This window comes from Falco naumanni, chromosome 5, assembly GCF_017639655.2.
Source record: "Falco naumanni isolate bFalNau1 chromosome 5, bFalNau1.pat, whole genome shotgun sequence".
Taxonomy (NCBI): domain Eukaryota; kingdom Metazoa; phylum Chordata; class Aves; order Falconiformes; family Falconidae; genus Falco; species Falco naumanni.
The window spans coordinates 19,679,676-19,706,253 of record NC_054058.1 but is presented as its reverse complement, the minus strand read 5'-3'; the positions used below and the strand labels follow the sequence as shown (position 1 = coordinate 19,706,253).

Genomic DNA, 26,578 nt, shown 5'->3' with positions numbered 1-26,578 from the left:
TTTTACAAAAGGTGCTTTTGAGTTTGCAGACTGGATTTGTGATCCAGCTTCCTTCTGCATTCTTATTTTCTAATTTTACTGATGCTTGCAATTGAATTCCCCTGACATATAGCTTTGTATATATATTTGGTGTGTGTATATATATATATATGTATATGTATATATGTATATATAATGGTATATTGACATATACCATTTCCTTGATGATGATTACTTTTATCCTAGGAAGCTAAAGGGAACTGTATGGTTGAGAATCTGAAAAACTATGAGCAGTGCAAGGTATTGCCAATAACAATATTGAAGGCAAAATTTGACTAAGATTAGCTAGAGGTCGACATTATAAAGTAGGCTATAATTGTTCATAGCAAGTAAAACACTGGGCGTGATGACAGTGGTAGCAGGGAAGGGTGCAAACTACAAGGAATGGCACATTTTGGTGTAACATCCAGGCAGACAGTAGTCATAGTTCACATGCTTTAAGAATTACTTCTCTCTTAACTAAAAGTCCTCTCAGGAATCATTCATAATGCACAACAAGGGCACAGTCAAATAAAATACTTCTCAGGAAAGTTCAGGTTTCCTTGAACTGCAGCTGTAAGTAGGTAAAGGGCTGCTCCAAAGTACACATAGCAGCAATATAATTTCACATTGGGTTTGCCTGTGCTGTTGATAACACTGAACTATAAATCTGAACAGTCTTCTAAGCACGAGCGTTTTTCAGACATCCAGTTTGTTCAATATACCCAAGGCATTAGATTTTCTCTTCCTGCAAGTCCTTGGCTGTCTTAGCTGAATGGACTTTAGCCATAGACTATGAAAATAACACTTCATACCAAAATACATTTCAGCTATCAATAACCACGAACACTTCTAAAGTATGGACACCCCATTTTTAAATGCCAAGATGGTATGAACTATTATGATCTTGACAAGCCCAGGAAAAATGGTGTTTCACAAGAGTATACCAAAGGAACACACTTGCACATTTTCTATCTAATTAATTTTTGACCACTGTGGATAAACATGTATTTTGGGACCTTTAACAGAGGGCAGAACTGGGAGGAGACAAGATTAAAACTGCCTAAACCATAGTTTGTGTTAGAAGTTAATGATTCTTCTACTAAGTACCAGCACAGCTTTGCTTAACAAGAGAATAGTCTGACTTTTGAGCATTTGTGTGGTAGTATAACTGCTGTTGTTGTGGATACTGGACCTAGGTAGGAACCACTTTAATATTCTTTTTGTTTGTCTTAACCTTAAAATGTTGCCATTTAGTGTTTGCAGCTAATGAACGTTACCTGTGTAGTATCAGTTGCATTTGCTGTGGCCAGTAACATTCCTGTTGTAAGTGTCAATGCTTTAATGAGCGCATCATAAATTTGTATGAGTGTCTCTGAACAGTAAGTAACATATATCTTGAACAATGCAAGCGGCACTGAGGCCTGCACAGCACTGTGATACTCATTTTTCCTATTAGGTTAACTTAAAAGGTCTTACTACAATCCCTTAACGTATTTAAAAATTAATAAGGCAATTGGATTAGCACTGCAGTTGGGGGAAATAAATACAGTTCCATAACCTACCAAATGAAATGTAGCTCTTGATTTTTGATTTGTTAATCTACTGGATGGCAATCTAGCCCCTGAGAGTGCAACTGCCCAAGGACTTACAGTGTCTTTGCTGGATTCTGAAAGTTCCTTAAATGTCTTTATATTTTTCTTTCGTAAGAATCTACAAAACCTGTAGGAACTAATTACCTGTTATTCATGCTAAGGTGTTTAAATGGGTGTTTTAATTCATTGTAATTTACATATAATTAGGGGGTGGAAAACCAAGCTTACGGGTTTTTTAATGTTCACTAGGGAGTAAATCTACCTAACAGGCAGAGAATTAGGCCCCTATACGTTCATGTACCCTGAAGCACTGAAGAAGTCTGCAGCTGTCCTCAGCAAGGCTGGCTGCTGTACTCTGGAGTGATCTTGCAAGGTGCTGTGTGTTTCCCATGATGCTATGAAAGCTCTCAGCTCCCACAACACAAATGATCCACACTGATTATTAGTTAAGACCCTTGATTTTCCCCCACCCAAAGTGTTTCTGAGAAGAGACTGTCCTGAGCACAAGATCAAATGAGTTTGTCAAATGTTCCCTGGGTGTGATGTAAAAGTGAATTAGAAGAGCGTTAACTTTCATTCTCACAGTACGGCTTAGGGTTTTTTCATGTTTTATTGAGGTTTTTTCCTTATGCTTGCTTTTGGAGAGAGGATTGTTTTCTTCCCTCAAGAAGCAATTCAGGGTGATTTTTGTTTAGGTTGATTGACTACTTAACACCAGTATGTTATTTGACTGATCTCATCTTTCTGCAAATGCAACTATTTCAGGTCATTACTACAGTAGAACAGCTTGTGCAGGCAAAGTTTAATAGAGAAGTCATGTTAGTGAGAGGACACATCTGGTACAGAAAGTTTCATACTTTGGCTGGTAACAAGCCTTTCCTTGGCTTGTAACCAGATCCTTGGTTTATTAAGCATGGAAAAGACTACTAGTGAAATAAATCTAAAATAGCCACTTTATCAATACTTGAAATTGTCAGGCTCAACAGCTACGTTGACATCAATCATGATTTGACCTTTTATCTTTTTTTCTAATCTTCTTGTGGAATGGCATTTCTCCAGCCTTGATCTCTTCTATCTCCAACAGATTTCTGTGTAGGTCAGGGTCAACTGAGGATAGGAGGAGATGCTGCCAGGAGTTCCAACAGTTGGTTCTTGCGTATAACTTGCTCTAACATTTCTCTAGCACAGTTGCATCACCTTCTTGCTTCCTTCCTCCCATCCTAGCATTCCCCAGGAAAAAACAGCACCATCTCCAGTAGCATCTCTGCAAAGCAACAATAAGATATGTGTCATTCACTACTGACAGAAGCTGGTCACCCCTGTTCTTGTTCAATAGTTCTTCCCCTGGATCATTGGAGGAGCTGACAACTGACAGTACTAAGCCAACTAACTTCTAGCTGGCTTCACATTTTTCTGTATGTATCAAGCAGTCTTTTGCCCCACAAAGTTGTATTTCACTTTATTTTTGTTCTCTTTTTTAATCTTTTCTCTTTCCTGGTACCCTAATCTCTGCTTCTAGATGCCTTTTTCACTATTCACCTCTAACTGCTTAACCTACTCTTTGACAATTATTGCTCGCAATTTTCAATCTTACTGTCCTCCCTTCTTGTGCCTTTATAGTCTTTCTCTGAAGCACTTACTTGGATAGCCTCCCAGTGTCTAAACTTCTTCAATTACATGTACGGATACCTGACTGTCTTACTCTTTTCTCTGATTTGCCTCTTCTTGTTTCTCTGCCTTCACTCTTTCTCATACTGAGATTCCAATTCATACTGTACTTTCAGACTCTCAAAATAGCCAGTTTAGTTCCTTGACCTGCAATGACATGCTACCCCAGCATCTTATTGTAGTCATTAATGCATCATGATAACAGGATAAGCTACTACCTTCAGATTACATAGGGACAGATAAATTTCAGAGGACTAGATGCTCAAAAGTGCTTGTGTACTAACTTTTCCTGAGCACTAAGAATATAATTTCATAAACATAAATTCTTTCATCTACTTCTTGTTCCTATCTGTCTGAGGAGCCAAGGGGAAGGAACAGCTATTTTTTTGTTTAAATATGTGTTCTGACCCAGACTTACAGCACAGCCACAGAAGCAGTGGTACTCACATGAGTAAAGAATTTGGAAAGCAGATATGATCAGTGGGAAGAGAAAGAAGTTTTTCATGCCAGTGGTAGTACCTAGGGACATGCTTATGAACTTAAGACCAGGAGTTTAAGTTGCTTAAAACTTAAGTTTTAAGAACTAAGTTGCTTAAAACTCTGTATATTTGTTTTAATCATACTTAGGTATTAACCCTCTTATGAGTGAAGAAAAACGTTCCTCACCATCATGCCTACCCTTCAAATGCTCTGACAAGTGTTACTCTGTCACATGGCCTGCAGCAGAGCAATTTGCAACTGCAGATGGACTTTTTCCAGCATTGGAAAAGTTCATCCAACTTTTTTCAGCTCCATTCAAGCATGGAAAACCTCTTTGTGTGATTTTCTGCACCCCTCTCTCTCTTCTTCACTCTTTTTTAAAATGAGGAGACTACTGTGAAAGGTGAAATAAATTAGTTCCTGTGAGCTATGATTTCTGAGTTCTGAGTTGAGGACATTAGTTCCAATACTGCTATCCACCCTGTGTGTCAAGATCTGCAGATCTGAAGAGGGTTTGTTTCAAGTGACCCATTTTTTTCCAAGGGGCTCCTACAGTGGCATCAGGATCTTCCTTCAGAAATCTGTTCTGTTTGTAGTTGGAGTTGCACAAACGGGCAAGTGTTTTCATTCTTTAAATAAACTTTTTTAATAGATGCATAGATTTCCATTACAGCTCTTCGCTGAACTGTTATTTTTAATTGCTTACTCATCTCTCAGATATAGCTTAAAAAAACTGAGAAAAACGTGAAGTATTATACTATTCATTACGATAGAATCAAATTCAACTTAATAATGAAACAAGGCTTTCAACAATAAAAAAATATGTTATATCAAAGGAGGATAAAGGTTTGTCATCTATGGCTCCAGGGTGTGCTCTTCCCAGGGGAACTGGAGCAGTTCTGCTGAACTGCCGAGTTGCAGATGATTTCATGCATTACGGGATGTAGGCAGCCCTCTGCAAGCAGAAGGGGACTAGAGATACCCTGTATACTACTGCAAGAAGAAAAAACATGTGATATCCTTATAGGAGGTCAGTCAGCTAAAACAATAAACTCTTTTGTCATTATGAATTTTTTCCAACAGGGCAGTGTGAAGGAGTTGGTCAGATGGGATGATGTTACTACAGAGGTCTTGCCAAAACAACTGAGTCTTAAGCTGCATGGCCTGCAAATTCAGTTTCTCTAACACTCGCTGTGCTTCAGCACTGATGCTTGTTGACCCTTGCAGTTAGTTTTAAACAGAGACTTTGTCTCTTACTCTTCTGTGCAGATTGTCTTTTTAGCATGAAAAGTCTATAGACCCCACCACCAAAAAAAAAGGGGGGGGGGGGGGGGGGGGGAGAAGGGGGAGAGTGAAGAACCATTTCACCTGGAAAAGATGTTAAAACAAGATACTTCATAATTTAAATTACAATACATTCAAATTACAATTACAAATATATACTTCAAAATACCGAAGTCATTGAATCAAATTCTTTCCAATGAAAAGATTCAGTTCCAATATTGCAGCATTTTCCTTTAACTACTGTTTCAGCAGAAAGGTCCTTAAGCAACTCTGTTTCAGCCTATGTGCTTTTTTATTTACTACTCTTTTCTCTTGGGTTCAGAAAACTCAATAAAGAAATCAACCATGACAGTGGAAACCAAACCCAGCAATGACGATGACTCAAATCAAGAAGCAGAACCTTCCCAGTTTTTGGACGATGAAGCAAAAAAAAATCTACCAGTCAAAAAGAAGACTTCCTGTTGTACTGGCTTGAAGGTTTGGTTCCTTAATAATATCACCACCAATTACTGCTGTTATATGTTAAGAAATGTTGTTCAGGATACGACAAGCCAGATTACTTCATTCCTGTTCCCCCTATCTTTTCTGGAACTGAATATACACAGAAAGTACAGGGGATGGTTGGATCCTATCTTTGTCTTAAAGAAAATAAAAATTCCTGATCTACCATATTTACTCTCAAGTTACTCATAGGTGGATCCCCTTTTTTGTAATTACAGAGAGGTAGCAACCTCTTGCTAGAGAGTCTTGAAAACTTGCAGCCTAAAATATTTGGCTATGATACAGTGTTGTCTGGAGGTTGCTATCACCACCCATTCTTGTAGGGCCAAAATAGGGTGAGGTGAATTGTATTCCAGGACTTTTATGTAGTACAGGGTGTAGGTCAAACAGTCCATTGATTCCCACAAGTACAGAAGCTTTCAGGAGCACACCAGAAGAACTGACGGAACAAAGCAAGTAAACTAATAAGAATTTTGCTTTTGTATTAAAGCCTTAGTATTTATTGCTTCTGGCTGAGATGCAAATACTACAAAGGCAAGATTTCTTTTGACACTGATGTGTTTGGGTTTATGCTTTGAGTATAATACTTCAGCCAGCTGCATCTCAGGTTAAATTCCATAGGGTCAATGGAGTTGCAATCAGGGACTTATTTCTTTCTATAAAAAGCTCTGTAAAATGAAAGAGTAGTGGAAGAAAATAGGTAATTGCAAACTTCTCAGACTTCCAAAATAGTTCAGTTCAAATATCAGGCAAAAGTTGTTATGTTTCTTATTTTATCTGACTCACATTTGCCACCCATATAGACCTGCAAAAATAGAATCTGATCTCCCTGGGAGACTCACAGGTCTAACTTTACCATCATATATGTGGGTAATGCTGCAAGGATGTGGGTCCATGCCTAACTTTATGGCAACTAAAGTGTAATAGACACAATACCTTGGAGGTAATAAAAGACAAACTATTATCCTCCCTCGTCTTCCCATCAAATGTATTGTGGTTTACCTGGGGATTGCATTTTCAAACCCAAAATACCCAAGCCATTTTTGTTTGTGTTTTCATGCTTATCAGCAGTTGGTGATTTCAGCCAAAACCCCTGAAAGCACAGCTGGCAAAAGGCAAGAAAGTTGGTTCTTGCAGACTTTTTGCCAGTCTAGCTCAGGAAATGTAAAACTTGTCAGGACAAAGCCCACACATGTGAGATGTTTGTCCTTATTCCTGACAAAAAGAGAGTAAATGTACCTATTTTCAAGGTTTTACTTCCAGAATTCACTGCCTTTCTTACAGTAGATAGTATTGCAAAGTCTAATCTATATTTACTTTTGTTTACTTACCCAACACTGTGCTGTATTAGAACTTTTACCCAGTGAGCAATAAGTCTATTTGTCTTTTAGACTGTGTTGAAATAATTGGATAATATTTAAACAACCTACTTTAACTTTTTATCAAATACATCTTTATTCACAAAAGCCACAGTGTGTGTTGGTGGAAACAACTATGAAATTATAAAGGATAGTAAACTTTCCCTTATGAAGTATATGGTATACAGGCAACATAGCCATAATCAACACCTTTCAAAATATATCATCTGACACAGAGATTAATTTAATCATTCTGTACCGCTTTCCACATAGTGGGATACCATAAAAATTTGAATAAAGCCCTAATTTTGATGCCATGGCTAGCTGTATGTATGAGTTAGAACCCATTATGACCTGGCCTAAAATAAGTGACCTGTGGCCCAAGCAGAAGAGAATTGGTACCAAGATTAATTTTAGGTTGGACTATGATCAGTAAATCTACCATGATCAGTTATCTCACCTCTGGCAAATTTTACTTTTCTGCAACATCTAGAAATCTCGCCATTTTGGCTGCCCAACACTGGGCCTCATCGCTCTGATAAATTTAACCACAGGATGTCAGTAAGGTAAGTAGTCCCTAGTGAGTCTGCCAGATTTAACTTCCATAGTCCATAGGATTTCTGCTTCGGAAAACCTCTGGCCAGCAATGCAGGGAAAATGAGGCTTCCTGGCCGTTAAGATGGCTATGACAAACCTGAACCCCAAAGCAAGCAGCTGCTCTCAGGGCAGCACCCAGCACCAGCCTCTCCAGAAGCAAAAACCAGAGCAGGGAACAGACAGTGCTGAGAGACCACCTTGGCCCTCTGTAGCATTGGGATATGTGAAAATTCCCATACAACGTTGTTATGGCAATTTGAGTAACAAACATAGAACATGATGATGATTGCTCCACACAGTTTTAAACATATTTGATCCCTCTGTGACCAGTTTCTCTGCCTCTACCTCCCATTTTCTTTCTTAATCTTTCCTCAGGCATTTCTTGCTGCTTTATCGTTCAGCTACTTCAGTAAAGCATTGTCTGGTACAATTATGAAAAGTTCCATCACCCAGATTGAACGAAGGTTTGACCTGACATCATCTACTGTTGGTTTCATTGATGGAAGCTTTGAGATGGGTAATTTATATTCTGTAACGTGCAGAACATTGTTCAGACAAATATGAGGCACAACATCTGGCACTAATTTTGGTTTATTACCTTCCAGGTAACTTGCTGGTAATTGCATTTGTAAGCTACTTTGGAGCTAAACTTCATAGGCCCAAAGTAATAGCTGTTGGATGCTTTACCATGGCTTTGGGAAGTCTTTTAACAGCAATGCCTCATTTCTTCATGGGATAGTAAGTACTGATCAAGAATCATTTTGGATAGCCTAACACTGGAATTGGATACTGCTTTCTAGTTTTTGAATAAAATTTGATGTACACTGAGTCTTAGATTACCAAAGGTCTATAGAACCTCACCTTGATGTGCAATGAATCACATTTAACACACACATCACTGTTCGTTATATCTGGTTGGAAAAATATGGCTCCTCTGAAGTAAAAGTTCAACTTCTTGCAAAAGCAGGAAAATCACAATGCTTTAGTTTTCAGTCAAACTTGTTCAGAAAAGAGATGAAGAGGGAAATGATTTTACAAAATCTTTAGAATTTTTATTTTTTCAGGAGGAAACACCTATGAAAATGTTACAAAAACTCAAGTTTCAAACAAAATATATCATTCTTTGAAAGTCTTCCACCATGCTGCTAGGCTCATGTCATTGCTTGAATGAATTATATACTCTTCCTGAATGGCAAACTGTAATAACAGGTTATTGGGAAAATCAGTCTTAACCTAAGAATGTGGTATTTACTGGCTGCTAACAGAGATGTCAGGATCATGTCGGCAGGAAAGTCAAACCATTATGAACCACGGTAAAGTTATGAGGAATATAAAATCCACTTATATAATTTCCAGGATAAGTCTGTGCTGTTTTGAACAGGATCTCCAAGCACTGAGCAGGTAACTTCATATTGAGTGACATCCCTACCTGAAATATGGCTCTATTTACAGTAACAGGAAACTGAGGTAAAATCAGGGATTCAGAGCTTACTCGCTAAAGAAGCCAACCTGCAACAATGCTCATTAGAAGAATTCCTGCTCCTTGAAAGAAGAAACCAGAGCTTTGTGTGAGATGACGTGTTTTGGTCTCTGTGGCAAACAGCTACCCCTCACACAAAGCAGCCTCTCAGCTTCAGAGTCTGCAGGTAGATCAGTGCTGGTAGAACTGGTACCACGTTTTTTCCTGTTCCAAAGGCATACGACTGGTTAAACTTATTTTCCGTGTCTGGTTAAGCTAAATTTTATTCATTTCCTCCAGGCTCAGAGAATTATTGCACGTTGCTTATATGCATGTAACATTTCTAGCCATAGCTTTGATACTGTGGCAACACATAGAGTAAGACATATTTCTCTTGCTCTCTTAAATATATTAGAATGATTTTAGGTATACTACTGTCAAAAGAAAATGGAGGAATGCTTTTTATCATGACAGTGGATTTTGTATTAGCAGCAGCCTTCTATTTTCCACTGCTTAAGACAGCTATGTATCTTGCTCATCTCCACTGGAAACCCATACAGTTTGTGATGAACCTGGGCCTGTATTTTTATAAGGAAACTGTTCTGCACTGTCTCTCCTGATGAATGCTTTTTGTTTCAACCTGAAATATAAGCCTGCCTGGTCTAACAGAGCTGCCCAGTTCCTAGAAGCAAAATGTGTGCTTTGCTATACTGTTCTGCTTAAGCTAATTGCACTTTGCACCTCAGCAGGGCTCATATCTGGGAAAAGGATTATGCTAAAGCAGCTGAGCAGCTTCCAGCACCCGAACTGCTCAGCTGCCTCCCCACAGCAGTGCCCTGCTCCCCGTAAACACAGCTAAAGAGTGCCTTTTAGCCACTAATTTTGTTCACCTGATGCTATACAACAGCTCTTTCTAAAGCCAATGCCAATTATCAGACAAATGGGTACTGCTTGAGGATTATTTCTCCTCATCCCTCTCCTCCCCCCTCAGCCCAAAATACATATGTAGGATGAAAAGGAGGGCTTACACTCACACACAACAGTTTCCTCTTTTTCAGAAGAATTGATCTTCTAAACAATTAGACAGGGACCAGTCTTGGACCTGAGCCTAAATTTTGACACTGGAAGTTCGATCCTATATGAATTACTTTCAAAAGCCCTTTTGAATTTTACAGTTTAAAAGGTTATGTCTTTTAGACAGATTATTCTAGGGGGTTTTTTGGTTGTTTTTTTTAGTGTTTTGACTTTCCAAAATATGCTTGAATAATCTTCTATTTTGCTTCTTCAGTAGAACTTTAAACAAAGTTACCTTTCTTTTTAGGTAAACCGCAGTCAAGTGGTTCCTCCCCTACTATTCTAGTATTTCCCTAGTGAGCACTGCTTCTGAACTTACTACTTTGTGTTTTCAGTTATAAGTATGAGACAGCACCACATGCAGCTTCTTCAGCCAACTTAACTTCAAGCATAAATCCTTGTTCCCTACATCAAGATGTGAACAAAACGAAGATGTTGGAAATCTCCCAATCAGGTAAGGACCTGTAAGTGGAAGTACAAATACAGGAGCTAGTTTTATTCCTGGTTGCAAGTGGAGTAAATCATTGCCCCATGCAAGATGCTTAGTTAGGTTTCTAACTTCATTGTCTGTCTGGGAACATTACCAACACTTAAATTCACCTTGTGCATCTCATTTGGAGAATAAACATCCAGCAAACACAAATTATAAGGATCCAGATGCCTAATTTCCTGTGTTCACACTTTCAAATTACAGTAAAATCAGCCTAACGCTGAAGGGGATGGTAAGGCTGTGTTTGAAGGGATTCAGTTACCCAGGAGCTGGAGTAGGGAAGGTGGAAAAGATAGCATGACAGAACACGAAACTGCACTGAGTTAACTGGAAATAAATGGAGATTTCTATGATCTTGCTTACAATATGGAATATAGTTGTTTTCAATGTTGCTTTGCATGGGACATAGGTAGAGAAAGAGCCAAGCTGTGCCCCAGAAACCATCTCAGACTTCCTAAGTTAAAGACATGTTATATGCCAGGTAATATATTTATGGCAATATCAATCTGTCATTTTATTTTACACAGGCATTTTTTCTAATGGGTGATACTTATCTGTGTTTTTAGAAACAAAATACAATGGAGGAGGAGGAAAGGGTTATTAAAAAAATATTAAAAAGTATAATGAGGTTGATGGCCTTTCATTAATCTTCCATAAGGAAATGTTGTTAATACCTAAATACTAAACTGTAATAATTTCATGTGCTGAATTTCCTGTGTTTTGTCACTGTTTCCCATTAAACTATTCTGTTACAAAGATGTAATATCTCATCTGCAGGCTGTGAGAAGGAACCATCGTCATATATGTGGGTATATATCTTACTGGGAAACATGTTACGTGGAATTGGTGAGACACCAATAACGCCACTGGGCATCTCTTACCTTGATGATTTTGCTAAAGAAGAGAATGTTCCTGTATATGTAGGTAATCTCAACATGAAGTAAACGAAGGGATTCCTAGTATAAGAGGCCAATCACCCTCTGCAGAAGAAAACATTCAACCATTAAAACGTACTAGCATCTGCCTCATTATATTTTCAGGATGTTTGCACACAATAGCCATGTTGGGCCCAATGTTCGGTTTCCTGTTGGGATCTTTATGTGCAAAACTGTATGTGGATATTGGATTTGTGGATTTAGGTAAGCAAAATAGACGAAAAGTGAAAGTAAGTTAATACATGTTCCTAACAGATTCTTCTACACAGTTGTATAAGGTTTTATTAAATTAACTACATTAATATAATTTATATCTGATTATTTTTATTTTGTTAATTTTATTATATGTTTTATTACATTTTTGTTAAATTACTGGAATCTTTTAGGGTAAAGGCAGAATTAGACAGGGAACATATTTTAGAACTGTGTTTTAGGATTAAAGGACTAAAATACGTGTTTAACTTTTAAAGTTAGTACCAAGAACTTTCACAGAACAGAGATGTTTTACTAAACGGGGACTTTAGTGAAAGGATTCTGCTAGCATAGCAATTTTACAGCTTTGGTGGATTTCCCACCCTTTCGGTTGAGCATTTTACATTACTTCCTACTCATGTAATGTTTGAAGTACATTGTACACTTTTTGTCAGCCTTTGCTTATTTAGATGAAAAGAAAACACATGCATGTATTCATATCTGCAAAATGCCAGTGGGGAATAGCAATCCCCTAAGTGGTGGCCGTGGCCCTTCATCCTATTTCCTTTCACCAGAAGAGGCAGGAACCATCTCCAAGGTGGTGTTTCCTGGCCAGCCCACCTCCCCACCTGCCAGACCAAACTGATGGGGTGTCAGGCCATACAGACCGGTGATGGCTTTTTCAGGAAAAGGCCCTCTGTAGCAGCAACAGTGGGTGATCCTGTTTTTAGGATTAGCAGGACAGAGAAGTTTTCAGATCTTCAGGAGATCGCCTATAGTTAGACAAACGAACTATTTTGTCTTTGTCCTTTGTTAAGCCTATGTTTGACTTTACATATGCATAACAGTGAGCCAATCCTGGTCACACTGAAAAGCCTTACAGTGTTGGTCCACCACCAAATATGCTAGCATGTGACAGTCCTAAAAACGCAACCAGCCAGTCGCATCCTCCTTGCAATAAATACAATGTTTATAGTCATGGCTAATCTTGCCGATGCCACAGAGGATGCCCATATGCTTAATAACACAATTCAGGTTAGCAGAGGATGGTCTCAGCAGAAATGTATCAGCCCTAAAAGGACCACCTGGTTGGGGCCTGTCTGCACCTATTTTGGTTTCCTGTGTGTTGGATAAGGACCTCTGTGTTGCCATGTATGTCACAAAACGGCAGTCATCATAAGATGTAAAAAGGCAGATCAAACATAACACCATCCAGGGTATGATTCCTGATGCCTTCACAGCATGAACGGTGTCTCATAGATGATTATCATTACCACAGAAAATCAGACATTGAAAAATGCAGACAAAGAGAAGGTTCAACTTCTTCATTTAGGTAACTTGCATCTGTTTTTCTCAATTCTAGGAAGCATCACTATCACCCCACAAGATTCCCGCTGGGTGGGTGCATGGTGGCTTGGATTTTTAATAGGTGGAGTAGCCAGTTTTATAGCTGCTATTCCATTTTGCTTCCTGCCAAAGAGTCTGGAAAAGCCAGAGGAAGCCAATAATGACAGAACTTCATACAGTCTTTTGGGAAACATGGGCAGCACAAGGAATAAACTTGCTCCTGCAAAACCTAAGCCAAAGAAGTGGTCGGTAATACTGAAAGGCAAGTGTTTCACATGTTGTATAAATGTGACAAGCAATAGGCATAATCTACAGCAGGAATGTAATAGTTCTGCAAATTATTTTTTTTTTTAATTTTATTAAAACCCTGCATTTCAGTCTAAACCAGTTCACTCACCGCAGGAAAGGAGGGATCTGCTAAAGTTTATCAGAAGTCAAAGAGCTTGTTCAAGACTGTGAGGTTCTGCATGCATCCCTTGCAATGCATCATCACCTGGGTGGCACCTACCTCTAAAATTTTGTGCTAGAAGAAATTTGAACAGTGGAAAACTTATCAGAACTTGAAGAAAATATTAGGGGGTTCCTTTTGCAATAATGAAAGACAAATTACTCATCTGATCATCGTACAGCTCACGGAGACTCTGAAGCACATTGCTGCCTGAGGAAGCTACAGCAGGCTTGAATATCAGCCCTGGTTGTGCAGTCCTTAGGCTAAGAAAGGGGTGGAAAGGTGGCGGGAAGAGATGACTTTGCATCATTAGTCAAATTCTCTTGCCTTTGTTCAGATCCTAGAAGACGACATTGGGCATCTCCACAAAGGCAGCTGTCACTTAATCTTGAACCTGTGATAATATTCATGTAAGCTGAAAGAAGTCTTTGCTATGCGGAGCCCTTTAGTTTTGATGTGCAGATCTCACTGAAGCACCCAGGCCTTAAGCCATACTTCTGTGTTCTTTTAGGATTTTCTTCCTGTATCCCAACCTCTGGTGTTTTTCAAGAACATGATTTTGCTTTAAGATACTCACATACAAATGAAGAACAGTATGAGTCGCACTTGCACAGCTGAGAGAAGGATTTTGCCCTAAATTTTGTAGATTACTCACCACTAATTATGCCATGCATCTTTCAAAGCCAACTCATATATCCCTTTCTTTCAGATTTCTGCACATCCCTGAAAAAAGTGTTGAGTAATCGAATGTACTTTACATTTTTGTGTTGCTCAGTGTTACAGTTCAGTAGCTTTATTGGTTTCTTGACTTACAAACCAAAGTACATGGAACAGCAGTATGGACAATCTACATCTAAATCTAACTTTCTAATAGGTGAGTTACACCTGACATGAGCAATGGCTGTTTATGCTATAAGAAGTGCATGGGGATAAGTTCTGGCATGCTTTTTCTGGGACAGAATTTCTTGCCAAACAGACTGATGTAAATGCCAGTCTCTCCTGAACTTGAGTTATATAATAGCAGCATACGAAGTACAATTTTGGTGTCTATGGGACCAGAATAAATTATTATATTGTATCATGTCGTATTTATTGTATTATCACAAGGGCATCCCAAATATGCAATAAATGTGGTGTGGGATTTTTAATTGCTTCAACATCTGACCAATGCCTTGCTATGGAAGTGGATTTGGGGGGTCAGAAATTGCATATACAACACAGGGATTAGGCTGAGCACAAAGTCACCTAGAGTCGTCATAACAGAAGCAGCCAGGGACATCAACCTGAGGACAGACTTTGGCTCTTAAGCCCATTGTGACTCTTATTTTAACATTCCCCTTTCTATAATCTCTTTCAGGATTGACATCCTTACCTCCTGTAGGTATTGGAATTTTCCTAGGAGGACTCATAATGAAAAAGTACAAAATGAGCATCATTGGAGCAACAAAGTTTGCATTTACCATGTCATTTTTGGCCTATGTTACCAGTCTCTTGCACTTTTTTGTTGGCTGTGAGAACCATGTGGTAGCGGGAATGACAGTGTCCTATGAAGGGTGAGTATAAAAGGAAGAAGAGTATTTTTTTCTCCATGGCAGCAATAATTCAAAAAATGTACTATGACATCAATGCTAAAAGAGGAACATTCTTTTGCAATGCTTAAGAGAAAGTGAATGCTACCCCGTGTCATTGTGATAGTTTTGTTGGTCAGCAGAGTGTCAGGCTGCCAAAGCACAACACTGGTTAAAGATTAATTAGAAATAAAATTACATCATTCCTGGTGTAGGTTGTTTAGCTGTATGTGGGCTGGTATTGCTGTTTCACATAGTGCTATCTCTACAAAAGAAGCAATTTTCTAGCGAAGTGTATTCAGTAAAACAGCGAAGCATATGTAACAGAGCTTTGGTAGCATATGCTGCACAGAGATGAAAAGGCTGCAACGTACTAGACTCTCAGTCTACTGTAAACTAAAATTATGCTTTTATGCCTACTGAAGATGCTCTCTCCTCTCAGGAGAGAGACAGGGTATAAAAGTTACAGGCTGTTATTTTTTTCCTTGGAGTGAGTGAAGGTACCAGTACAGGGGATGCATGCTAGGATCTGGCTGTTCAAGCAGCCCAGCACCACAGTAGCATATGGGATGTCACTGCCTCATGTCCAGCCTGCTCAGAGTACCTCGTGGCTAGTCTGAACCTGTCTGCCTCCCCCTGAAGTTCACCCACAGTTCAATAATTTGTCACTCTAGTTCATGTATCAAATCATACTGGTTCACAGCTGAAAATGTGGAACTGGACAGGCAGGATGCCAAGGAGGTTTATATGTGTTGGAACCTGAGGGTTAATTTTTGCTTGTCCTTTACTCTGCAATGCTTTCACTAAGAATGCAAATGGTGGACTTAGTGGAATATGCTGAGTAAGCACAGAGATGAAAGAAATGGCAAGCACATAAGCTTATTTAACCCAGAAAGGAGAAGATGAAGGAAGACATCCCTCTTTGTTACAGATCAATACCCAAAGAACATCTGAAAGTAAAAGGGAATACTACATTCTCCATATCCTCTAGGAAGACTTAGGCTAGGCTTTAAGAGAGGAGTATTTTTTTACTATGGAGACCAGGAAATCTAGTTTCTATCCCTGATGCATATTTACCAGCATCTAAAGATGTACCGGATAAGACTGTGTTAACTGATGTTAGCTCTGCATCCAATTAGGGAGTACTCTAGCTGACCTCTCAAAGCCTTTCAACTTTTCCTTTTTTTTTTTTTTTTTTTTTGTATACAACTGCCAGCTATAATCAATAGCAACATTTTGTTTTAAAATTCTTTCCAATCTAGTAATCACTTTCATATCAGTGCAAGTAGGATGGAATCTCAAACAAACAGATCAATACTGTAGAGATTCAGCTATGAAAATGTATGAGGGGGGTTTCAGGACAGCAACACTGTCGCACAGAAGGGACTACACTGACCTCAACCCTGAATTAAAAATTTCTTACACTTTTACACCTGTCTGAACTTAATTTCCAAGCAAACCCATTCCATACAATGAAAATGCCATATTTTCTGAGTGCAACTCTGACTGCAAATGTGCCTCCAAAGCATGGGATCCTGTGTGTGGAGACAATGGACTCACATACGTTTCGGCCTGTCTAGCTGGGTGCACGACTTCGGTGGGACATGGAAAGAACACAGTAAGACCATGCTTCAGTTTCTGAGGTTTTCTAATAGCTTATTTCCCCCGTAATGTCAGAAATTTTGTAGTATAATGCATTTAAGGAAAACCAAAGTTAGTGGGGACCAGTCAGAAAAGTATTTATGATTTCTGGCTATGAACAGCACAGAAGACATAGAAATTTCTCTGAGTTACCGAGCATTAAGCAAAAAGCCCTAGCTCCTCGTTGTAGCTATTAATTTTCGTCTTTTGTAGATTAAATACAGGAGGGGGAAACAAACAAAACAAAGTTGTTACATGTTGCCTGAAGGTTGTCCACAGCTTGCCTTTTGTAAACCTCAGTTTGGCTGCCCTGAGGTTTTAGCCAGCAGTCCCTAAGATAGTGTATATTCTTCCCCGATACTGATCATTAATGTGTAAGTATGAAGACTGATTTGAGGGGAAGCAGCTTGTTTCCTCCGTGTGAGACTCTGGAATGGCAGGATACCGCTTATTTCTATAGCTGATTGATTTCTGCTCGGCACCAAGAGCTGGGGCTAGCGCACGGAGTCCCAGACAGGCCCACAGATACGTACCTTCATTGGACTGAGTAATTCCCATGTTTTCTGATGCAAGATGATCACTCCAGAAGATACATGGTCTGGAGCTGTCTTTTGCACTCAGTTTTCCCTCCAACAGATTTTTCTTTGCAACTGGTTTCTATCTGTTGTCTACAGTCATCTCCAAAACACATTCTTTGCTTAAAACCCTAAGGGGGGAGGCAGGGGAGAAAGGCCAAACACATCTGTGGCAGTGGGACTGCTACCTCCCACACCAGTCTGCTTCTGTAGAGGTTATAGCTTGTGGCTCACAGTTCCCCTTCCCTCAGCATGCCCTCAAGGCCTTGAATCCCTGCTTAAAAGCTATTCCTCCTAAGCTATCAGCACACCTACTTCTTATCTCAGGGCTCTGCGTGAGCTGTGTCTTGACAGGCAGCTGCTACTTACAGCTGTGAGGTACCTCTTGTGTATCAGTACTAGCAGAGAGGGACCTGTGACCCAGGTGCTTTCACAGAGACAAGCCAGCTAACAAGTAGTGTCACCTAACAGCAAAAGGCTTGAGCCTTGCTTTGCTACTTCCACTGCCCTCCAGCGACACAAAGGCTGAGGCCAGCCTCAAAGGTCCCGTGGCTATTCCAAACATCTTCCAAAAAGGGCTTGTATGACCACTGGTGAAAACAGGCTGGCACAGAATGTCCCTTCCAACACTGAGCGCTGCCTATAGGAAAGAAAAGAAGCTGCTGTCCATTGGCTCAAGAAAGGCAAAATAAGATTGGAAAGGGATGCTTAGGAAGGCTTCAGGCTCTGTCTGTGACCAAAGGCAGGATTCCCCATTGCATGAGCAGTGTCCTACCAAATCTGCTTTGTGTCTTCCAGGTCTTCCATAACTGCAGCTGTCTTGAAGCCAGCAGTTCATGGACAGGAAATAACTCTGCCACCTTGGGGCAATGTCCGAAAAGTAAAGATTGTTCAATGAAGTTCATTTATTATACAGTAATACAAGTTATAAGTGGCTTTTGTTATGCATTGGGAGGCACCCCAGCATACATGATTATGTTTAGGTAAGTAAAACTAATTGTGTACCAAAGATTGAGGCTTTCCAATGAGGGGATCAAAATTATGTTTAGATTTCTCTTTTTCCCTTCGGGAAAAAAAACCCTCTTGCAGTATAATATACCTTTTTTAATGAATTGTCATTTCACATTTTTCTGTAGCTGTTAGCATCAAACCTCACTTTGCTGCTGTCTGTAAGTCAGTTCTAGTGTGTTGCTTCCAGCTGTTGTGAAATGGTTTCTCTTACACTTGCCATACACCCAGATTTTCCAGAACACATCCTTTCTCTGCTTGGATGTTCTGGCTGTATGGATTTTGAAAATTGCCATGCAATTGTCAGGATTTCTGAATCTGGGGTTGCCCTAACAGATTGTGCTTATCAGATGTCTGGAAAACCAGGACATATGAAGGCTCAGCCTGAGGCTCCTATGATCATATGTGTCAAGGTACAGAGAGTGCAGGCATACCAGGATGTGATTTGGAACCACAAATACAAATTAGCAAATACCTTTCTATCGCAGCACTCTCCAAAATATCAAGCTGCAACAAGGTCTTTTACCATCTCATACCAGCATACTCTTCATGCCAGTCCCTCTGCTGCCTTCTTCTAGTCTCACCTCATCCAGAGCATGTGTTCTCTCTCTTCTCTCTGCTTCTTCTCTCTTCCTCGGCTGCTCCCTCTTCACTGGCTCTCAACCTTCACAGAGCCATCCACAGCTGCACCTTATCTACATCAGCCAGCCCACCGCCCCTGAAGCCAGCCCACAGCTGTATATTATCAATGCTAATTAGCCCAGCTTCATTCTTCTACAATTCCCCCTTTTTTCTTTTCTTTTTTAAACATTTTCATACCTTATGTTTTTAACAATCATTACAACCTTTTTACAAATAAGTTTTTCATACAGTACTCTATAATTCCTCTACAATTCCCCACACACACACCCTTTTTTTCCTTTTTAACATTTCATACCTTAGGCTATGATGATTGTTAAATACCTTTTTACAAATAAACTTTTCATACAGTTTGGACAACTTGTCCCTGAACTCTTACTTATATTCCTTCTTCACTTTTATCTTAGGCTTTTCATCTTCTGCAGGTTGATCACCTTTCTTCTTATCTGCTTTCTTAGCATCTAGGATTTTGATTTCTTCAGAGGGGGGTTCTGATGAACTTATAGTACCTTGTCCTTTCACCTCTTGGATCACACTGGACAGTAACCTGAGTGAGCTTGCAGCAGATCTAGAATACAGCACTAACACATCATTCTGTTTTCTGAAAAACTTCTCAACATCCTTGTGGTCACCCATTTCTTCTACAACTGGAGACACCTTCAACGAGCACATAAACACTGGCAAGAATACCACCAGGCCAAGCAGCAGCAGGAGCCACCCGCGGCACCGCACTGCTCCTGCGCCTTCCCCCGGCACAGCCATCACTGCTGTCTAGCCGGACCCGCTGCCACTGCGGGCTGCTGCCACATCTGGCCATGTACTCTGCTGCTATCACCCATTACCCTCAGTCTCTTAACTCCACAGCAGTCAGGATTCCTTCTCTTTGATCCCAATGGCTCACCTTTACCAGTGTCTGATCCAGATCCCCAGGCTCTTCCTGCCTATCTCAACACGATCTGGATCACAGGCGATCCCCGCCTGTCTTCACTACATTGGGTCACTGCCATTGCTGTTCCAAACATACCCCGGCACAGCCATCACCGCTGTCACCACTCGTTACACTCAGTCTCATAATCTGAAGGTCCTTACACAGGGCACCAATTGTCACAGCACTCTCCAAACTATCAAGCTGCAACAAATTCTTTTACCATCTCATACCAGCATACTCTTCATGCCAGTCCCTCTGCTGCCTTCTAGTCTCACCTCATCCAGGGCACATGTTCTCTCTCTGCTTCTTCTTCTCTCTTCCTCAGCTGCTCCCTCTTCACTGGCTCTCAACCTTTTCACAGAACCATCCACAGCTGAACCTTATCCACATCAGCCAACCCACTCCCCTGAAGCCAGCCCACAGCTGTATATTATCAATGCTAATTAACCCACCTTCATTCCTCTACACCTTTCAATAACCTGAAGAGAAAACTCACTCAGTAGAAAAATACATTAGTGGCAAATTTAATGGTAGTCGTAAGAGCATTATGTCATCTTCACTGAGCATAGAAAATGGTATATGAACTCTTCTTCCTTCCTCGTGTCTGTAAGACACCTTTCTGAGTGCTGAAGACATTAATATTTGTAAGGAGGCGGCAGAGCCTGGATGTATAATGGATCCAAGATCAGTGCTTATTTCTGATGCCGATGGGATGTGGTTCCCCACGAAACATGGGCATATTGCCAGCTGGCATTGTGTATTTCAAGATGTGCATTTGTGCAGAGGGATGTCATTTGAGAGTAGAAAGACGCTGTACTAACATAGGTACTTGCAATATTTTTGTTATAGGTCAACATGATATTTCCCATCAAGTGAGTAAGGTATATCCCACCAAGTGAGGAACATGTATGCCAGGGGTTGAGACAGTTGGACAGCCCATTTCAATAAGACTAGGATAGGCTGTGATTATGACTTTAAAACTTCATTTCTTTCATTATGCTTAGTGAGTGGACTTCCCAGGAGCTATGTGATGGAAAACAATAGATTAATTCACCTTTTTTATACCACTTAATGTATTTTCAGATGTAGGAAGAAGTCTCCTTCCAAAGCTTAGCTTTCTGTCATTAAGAGTATTAAATTCAGGGTAACTAACAGTAGTTTAATAAACATGTCTAACCACTACATAGAAAAATACTTCATACTTCTCACTTTCTTTCAGATGTGTTCAGCCAGAGTTGAAATCTCTTGCAGTTGGTCTATACACACTCATTATGAGAATTCTAGGTAAGAGAAATCATTCTGACTGAGATGCTTGCTCGTATGGCTTTAAATGACACCAACACAACCACCATTTGTAAACCAGATGTATCCTTGAAACAGCTTCTAGATCCTGGGCTGTTCCTGAAGATCCTGGGTTTTCCCTGAAGGTCCGATATTCAGTCAGGAGTTCATTGGGAGACCAGCTAACAATTCTGAAAATCTTTGACCTGCTGATTGGTGCAGGTGTTGCAGTCTGGGAGCCTGGTATTCTAAAATGGGAAGAATTTATAAGAAAACCTAAAGTATTACCTTGAATTTCTAAACAACACAACAAGATTTCAAATATGATTCAACCAGTGGCTCACTGAGACGCAATGCTGCCAGATTGAGAAGCCGTACTCTAGTAGGACTTCATTCAACACTGATACAACTCTGCTCATAGCAGAATGTTTTCTCCATGTAGAAACTTCGCTTTGCTGGTAGAAGACAGCTTAGATTACAATTCCCTTTAAACATGCTGCAATGGTGGTTTTTTTTTCCTTTTTCATTTGAGAGTTGCTAATGAGATGGATGATGAAGATGCCTAGGCAGGCAAGAAAACTCTCTGTTTCCTCTTGTTGTCTTTGTCAATGGAATAGGAATACCTGCATTTCAGAAATGTAGAAAAATGTGTGTGGAGACAAGCCCTGTGGGTTTGCTAAGAAGCCTAAGAAATGAACAGCTGCTTTCAAATGTCTACAGTCAGAGCGAGGTTAGGGCTGTACTCTCTGCTCTGGATTGCAATGGGACATTTTGAGATAGGAAGGTGTATCCACACTTTGTTGTCTTCTACTCTTTTCATCACACAGTGGAAGGGCAGAATTTTTTCCCCCAGCTCTCAGGACAAGCAATGCCAATTGGATTCTTGGAGCCATTTTGGCCATAGGAAAAGAAAAACAAAACAAAACAAAACAAAACAAAACAAAACAAAACAAAACAAAACAAAACAAAAAAAGCATTATGAAAACTGTCCCCTTTCTATAGGCTTCTGCTTCAGCACACTGAGCCAGCATGTTCCCTCCATTGCAGAAGGGGATAGAGACACTGTTTCTGATTCAAAAAAAGCTGGCATTTCTGTTCAGTGACTTGGAGATCAAGTCTGATGTGCTCCTGCTTTCCTTCTCTAAGGAACCACCAAAACGAGCATTTGTCCCATCGTACCCTGACTACAGCACTGCTGATAATAATACACAGGCCTTTATAGATAGATTGCTGAGTTCAGACTCACAGGAGCCCTAGGGCAGAGCAGGCTGAGAGTGTACCTGTCTTTACAAAATGATTTCCTATATAAGAATGCAGAATACTCCTGTAGGAACAAAGCTAATGTGAGACATGGTCTCCTGTACACACTGAAACCTAGATTCCTCTGAAATTAATATTTGCCTTTACTTCAGCAAGGCTATGATTTTTGTCCCATGTCTGCCACGTTTTGCAGTAAAGCATAAGCTCATGTCTGGGCAAGTCACACCAAGGATTTTGGTTGCTTTATCATCCAGACAGAAGGGACTATCAGGCAATGCGGATAATTTAAGCTATGCATAGGAGGGAACTATGCATCAGTGCAGTGCTCCAAACACACAACCAGCCCAGCTCTCCCGTGCAGGAGCTCAGCATGCACTGGGAGCCAGCGGTGGCTCTCAGAGCCTTGTTTGAAAAGCCAATGTGCATGACTAGGAGCTTGGCCAAACCCATCGGACCACATCTCCTGGGGACTGATGATCCCCACAACACAGGGTGTTGTGGTGGGTGGTAGAGGGTGTCCTACAGTAACCTACAGTTACTCTGATAAACGAAAGGAAAAGCTCCCCACAGTCCAATCCACCTATTGCCACTACTGCAGCATGTAACTTACCACTAAGAAAATACAAAGCTGATTTCTAAAAATACGGGTTTTCCTGTGATATCCTGTGACATTTTTGCTTGTTTCCTTGCAGGTGGGATTCCAGCGCCGGTTTATTTTGGTGCACTGATTGATAAGACATGTTTGAAATGGGGAAGCACAAGCTGTGGGCAGCGAGGGGCCTGCAGGCTGTACGACTCCAATGCATACAGGTAAGGCAAATTAGGGCACAAAGTCTTATGCATTTCCTCTCTACAGATGATAGACATGCTTTGTTGTGTTATACTGCAGTGTATGAGGCCACTGATCGAAAATTATGGTCAGATACTAACACTGGACTCAGATTTGGGTCTCAAATTCCTGAAATTGAGAAATCTTAAGATCAAATCTTAAACTTTTAGGGGTTTAGTCAGTTTTTATGTTGTGCAAAAATAATTTAATATCAATGAAAGAGATTTCTGGAATTAATTATGTTTTTAATATCCTGTGAGTCAATTTAAAAGACTTAGGATTGTATGATTTACCATCAAGAGGAAAGCTTGTTTGCTGGCCACTTGTTCATGCTGGCAAGAATGTTAACTTTGCGCATTCCTCCAGGAGGAATATTCCAGAGATTTTTTCTCAGTTTCACCCTAACCTTGGGCACTTCTGGTGTGTTTTTTTTATTTTAACATACAATAGCCCACTTTAGTGATCTCAATATATTTCTAGCCCTAAAAAGTCTAATAACTTAAAGTATATATTCAGAAACAAAGGGAAGATGATGGAAGCTTCACTTTGCAACTACCTTCATAAGCAAAGAGTATTATCAATTCCTTAATCAAAGTTTTTGCTAGCAAAAATTTCCAGTTTGTGGTACCTTTCACGAACGATTAGTTTTAATGTTTTCCCCTGAGCTTTTTTTAGTATATATGTGATCCTTAAAAGATGTTATTTTCTTCAATATCTTTGAAAAATTCAATGCCTGGCACTGTCTTCTATGCTTTATCCCACAGGTATGTCTACCTTGGTTTATCAGCAGTGTTAAGAGGTCCTTCTTACTTGATTGCAATCATTTTTTTTATATTGATAAAGAAACACTTTCAAAATAAGAACTCCACGCCTATAGAGAATGGAGGAAGAGAAGAATGTCTTATGAATAAAGAAGATTATTGCAAGGTCAAAGCCCGTTTGCCAGGTTCTTCTGATGCAGAGAATGAATCGTGTATTTAGAAAGTCATTTAGACCAGTGGCACATGAATCAGGAGAGCTTCTGTTAGAAACAACTTTCACAATGTTATGAATAACTACTTAATAAATAGTAACAACCTTCAGAAAGCAAAACTGCAAATAGCAGGATAGCAAACCTACAATCAACAACAATAAAAACTAACATACAAGTGTGAAAGTGCCTTACATGTACCTGGTTACCAATAACAGACAGGAGAAGTGACATGAACCAAACCAAATTTTCCACAGATAAAGAAAAGCCTTCCTTGGCATTTCTGACAGAGCCAGGCTACATTTTTTAGTGGGGTCAAAGACGACCACTGGGAGAACAGCCCCATGCCAAAGGCCCACAAAATGTGATACTGATCCTGTGTATGCAGATCCATGCAGTAGGCTGCCACGGGAATGACAAGCTCAAGGCTAACAGCAGCTTTTTGATTTCATCAGATTCATAAACCCAAAGCCTTCAAGAAAAACATTTCCACCTTATCTAAATGAATCATTGCAACAATTTCCCATCACAAAATTGACAAAAGCAGTATTTTTCCAAAATGCATATTATCTTAGCTCAGCTAAAAACGTTATGCCTACTTAAAGCTACAAATAGGTTGCAATAAAGGAAATAGTTGTTCTTAAAAATCTGTTGTAGCATTTTTTTTTAAAACTGATTTTTTTAGTTAATTGATTACGAAACATAAGAAAAAATCTGAATTTTATAGTGATGTTTTCTAAGCAAAATCTATCCAACATATTCTCGTGGCTTTATTGCTATGTCATGTACTATCCAGCAGAGGACACTCAACAATAACATTATCCCTATGACCTCTGCAAATACTCTGTACACTTACCTTTATTGTTCTGGGAAAAGTTCAATCATCAGGCAGTCAAAGCACTCATCTGTGTTTTCATGCACCTGAAAACTTTCTCAGCTCAAGCCTCTAGCTCATAGGTTCAAAGTTGGGTTTGTGTATTTGTTGGTTTGTGTTCATCATATTCGCGACACTTGGAGCTGGACAACTGTTACTACTTTAAATAAAAAGACGCCTACTTGCAGACCATTTCACGACAGTGATTGAATTCTCTTGTTGATACTTTAAAATATATGCTCAGGGCTTAGTGGGATATGGTTAATAGACACGTTAGATAAAAAAAGTACATTGAGCAAAATGCTGAGTTGTTCTGAAATAAGTGTTGTCCATCATGACAATCACCTAGTAGTGACAGCAGCGCTGAAGAGAAAAGAGTGGGCTTTTTTCCAAATGAAGTGATATTTACTGGAGACGAAGTTTCTCTATCTAGCAAAACTGATATGGTCTTGTCTTGCAATTGCATTTGCAAACGCTTTGACATATCCAGATACAGCCATAGGAATGACCTGTGGGACCTAAAGGAATGATCTTACCTGACTACTGAACGTGAGAGTGAGTTTTGGCAGGGAAAGTATTTGCAACTGTCTAGTTCTGTTTGTCTTCCAGCTGCTTTGTCCAGATAATATTTTATTAACACATCTTGATGCATATACAATTTCCTATGATGCCTTTAAAGCCAGGGGTTTGGGTGAGATATTTTTAATCCAAAATTTGCAACATTTGAAAACACAATTTATGTGACAAAATATGCTATTTTTAACTGAAAACAAGACCTAATTCTAGATGACAGGTTATGAGAATGGTGCACAAGGAATCAACAATGCCAGAAAAAGCTGTTATGTCCTGAAGCAGGTTTAGGAAACTATTAATCCAGGCTTATGAGGTCAAGGAGGTGTCAGTATACTGACCTCTTTGGTTGCAGAGAGAAAGGCTGGCACAAGGTCATAACCTGCTTAACAAGGCTTTTTTCTCTTTCTTGTGGAAAAAATGTTTTCAGCCAGAGCCAGGTGCAAAGCACAGCTGCCTTTGGGTGCCACAGCAGCTCGTCACCTACAAGGGGGGGTGGGGAGTGGGAGGGATGGAGGGTAGAGAGAGAAAGCACATTTTGATTTGTTGCCAGCCTTGAAAACAATTGTGGTCTTCCCTCTGTCATTAAAAAGCTGCAACTGTAGGTCATGGATCTATGGTGGAAACAGAGCAAACAGGGCAAATTATTTTATCTCACAGTGCAATTCTGCAATTAATATTCATGCTACTGTTGTGTCCCGAGAGCCCCTGCTGCACAAGAAGCACTGTGCATACACATGCACATACAAGCACAAGATGGCAATCGCTGCTGCAAGATGCATGCGTTTGAGGTAAGGCAAGATATGTATTGCCAAGCAGAAATTCTGCAAGAAATAATGATGACTGCTGCTGAGCATGATCAGGAGAGATCTGAAAACTAGAGAGATAATTCTGAGCTTCTTTACAATTCTGGGAGGAAAGCATAGATGCTTTCTTCATTGTTGCTTTTGAGGGGAGAACAATTAAGCAGTAAAAAGATGTGCATGAGT

At 39.9% G+C, this 26,578-nt stretch overlaps 1 protein-coding gene across 3 annotated transcripts; it reads left to right on the top strand.

The window, feature by feature from the left end:
- Positions 1 to 1,108: 1,108 nt before the first annotated feature.
- LOC121089176 (solute carrier organic anion transporter family member 1C1-like) lies at positions 1,109 to 25,211 on the top strand. 3 transcript variants are annotated; one of them, XM_040596178.1, is made up of 15 exons: positions 1,109 to 1,217; positions 5,368 to 5,522; positions 7,877 to 8,018; positions 8,107 to 8,239; positions 10,370 to 10,488; positions 11,302 to 11,448; positions 11,565 to 11,663; positions 13,015 to 13,260; positions 14,156 to 14,320; positions 14,804 to 14,999; positions 16,470 to 16,632; positions 18,029 to 18,213; positions 21,025 to 21,089; positions 23,039 to 23,156; positions 23,940 to 25,211. In XM_040596178.1, exons 2-15 carry the CDS (start codon positions 5,391 to 5,393, stop codon positions 24,154 to 24,156), a joined length of 2,127 nt encoding a protein of 708 aa, XP_040452112.1. In that variant the 5' UTR covers positions 1,109 to 1,217; positions 5,368 to 5,390; the 3' UTR covers positions 24,157 to 25,211. The 3 variants fall into 3 exon arrangements, with proteins under 3 accessions (XP_040452112.1, XP_040452113.1, XP_040452114.1); XM_040596179.1 differs by lacking the exon at positions 1,109 to 1,217 and adding an exon at positions 2,838 to 3,028; XM_040596180.1 differs by lacking the exon at positions 1,109 to 1,217 and adding an exon at positions 4,263 to 4,375.
- The last annotated feature ends 1,367 nt before the right edge of the window (positions 25,212 to 26,578 follow it).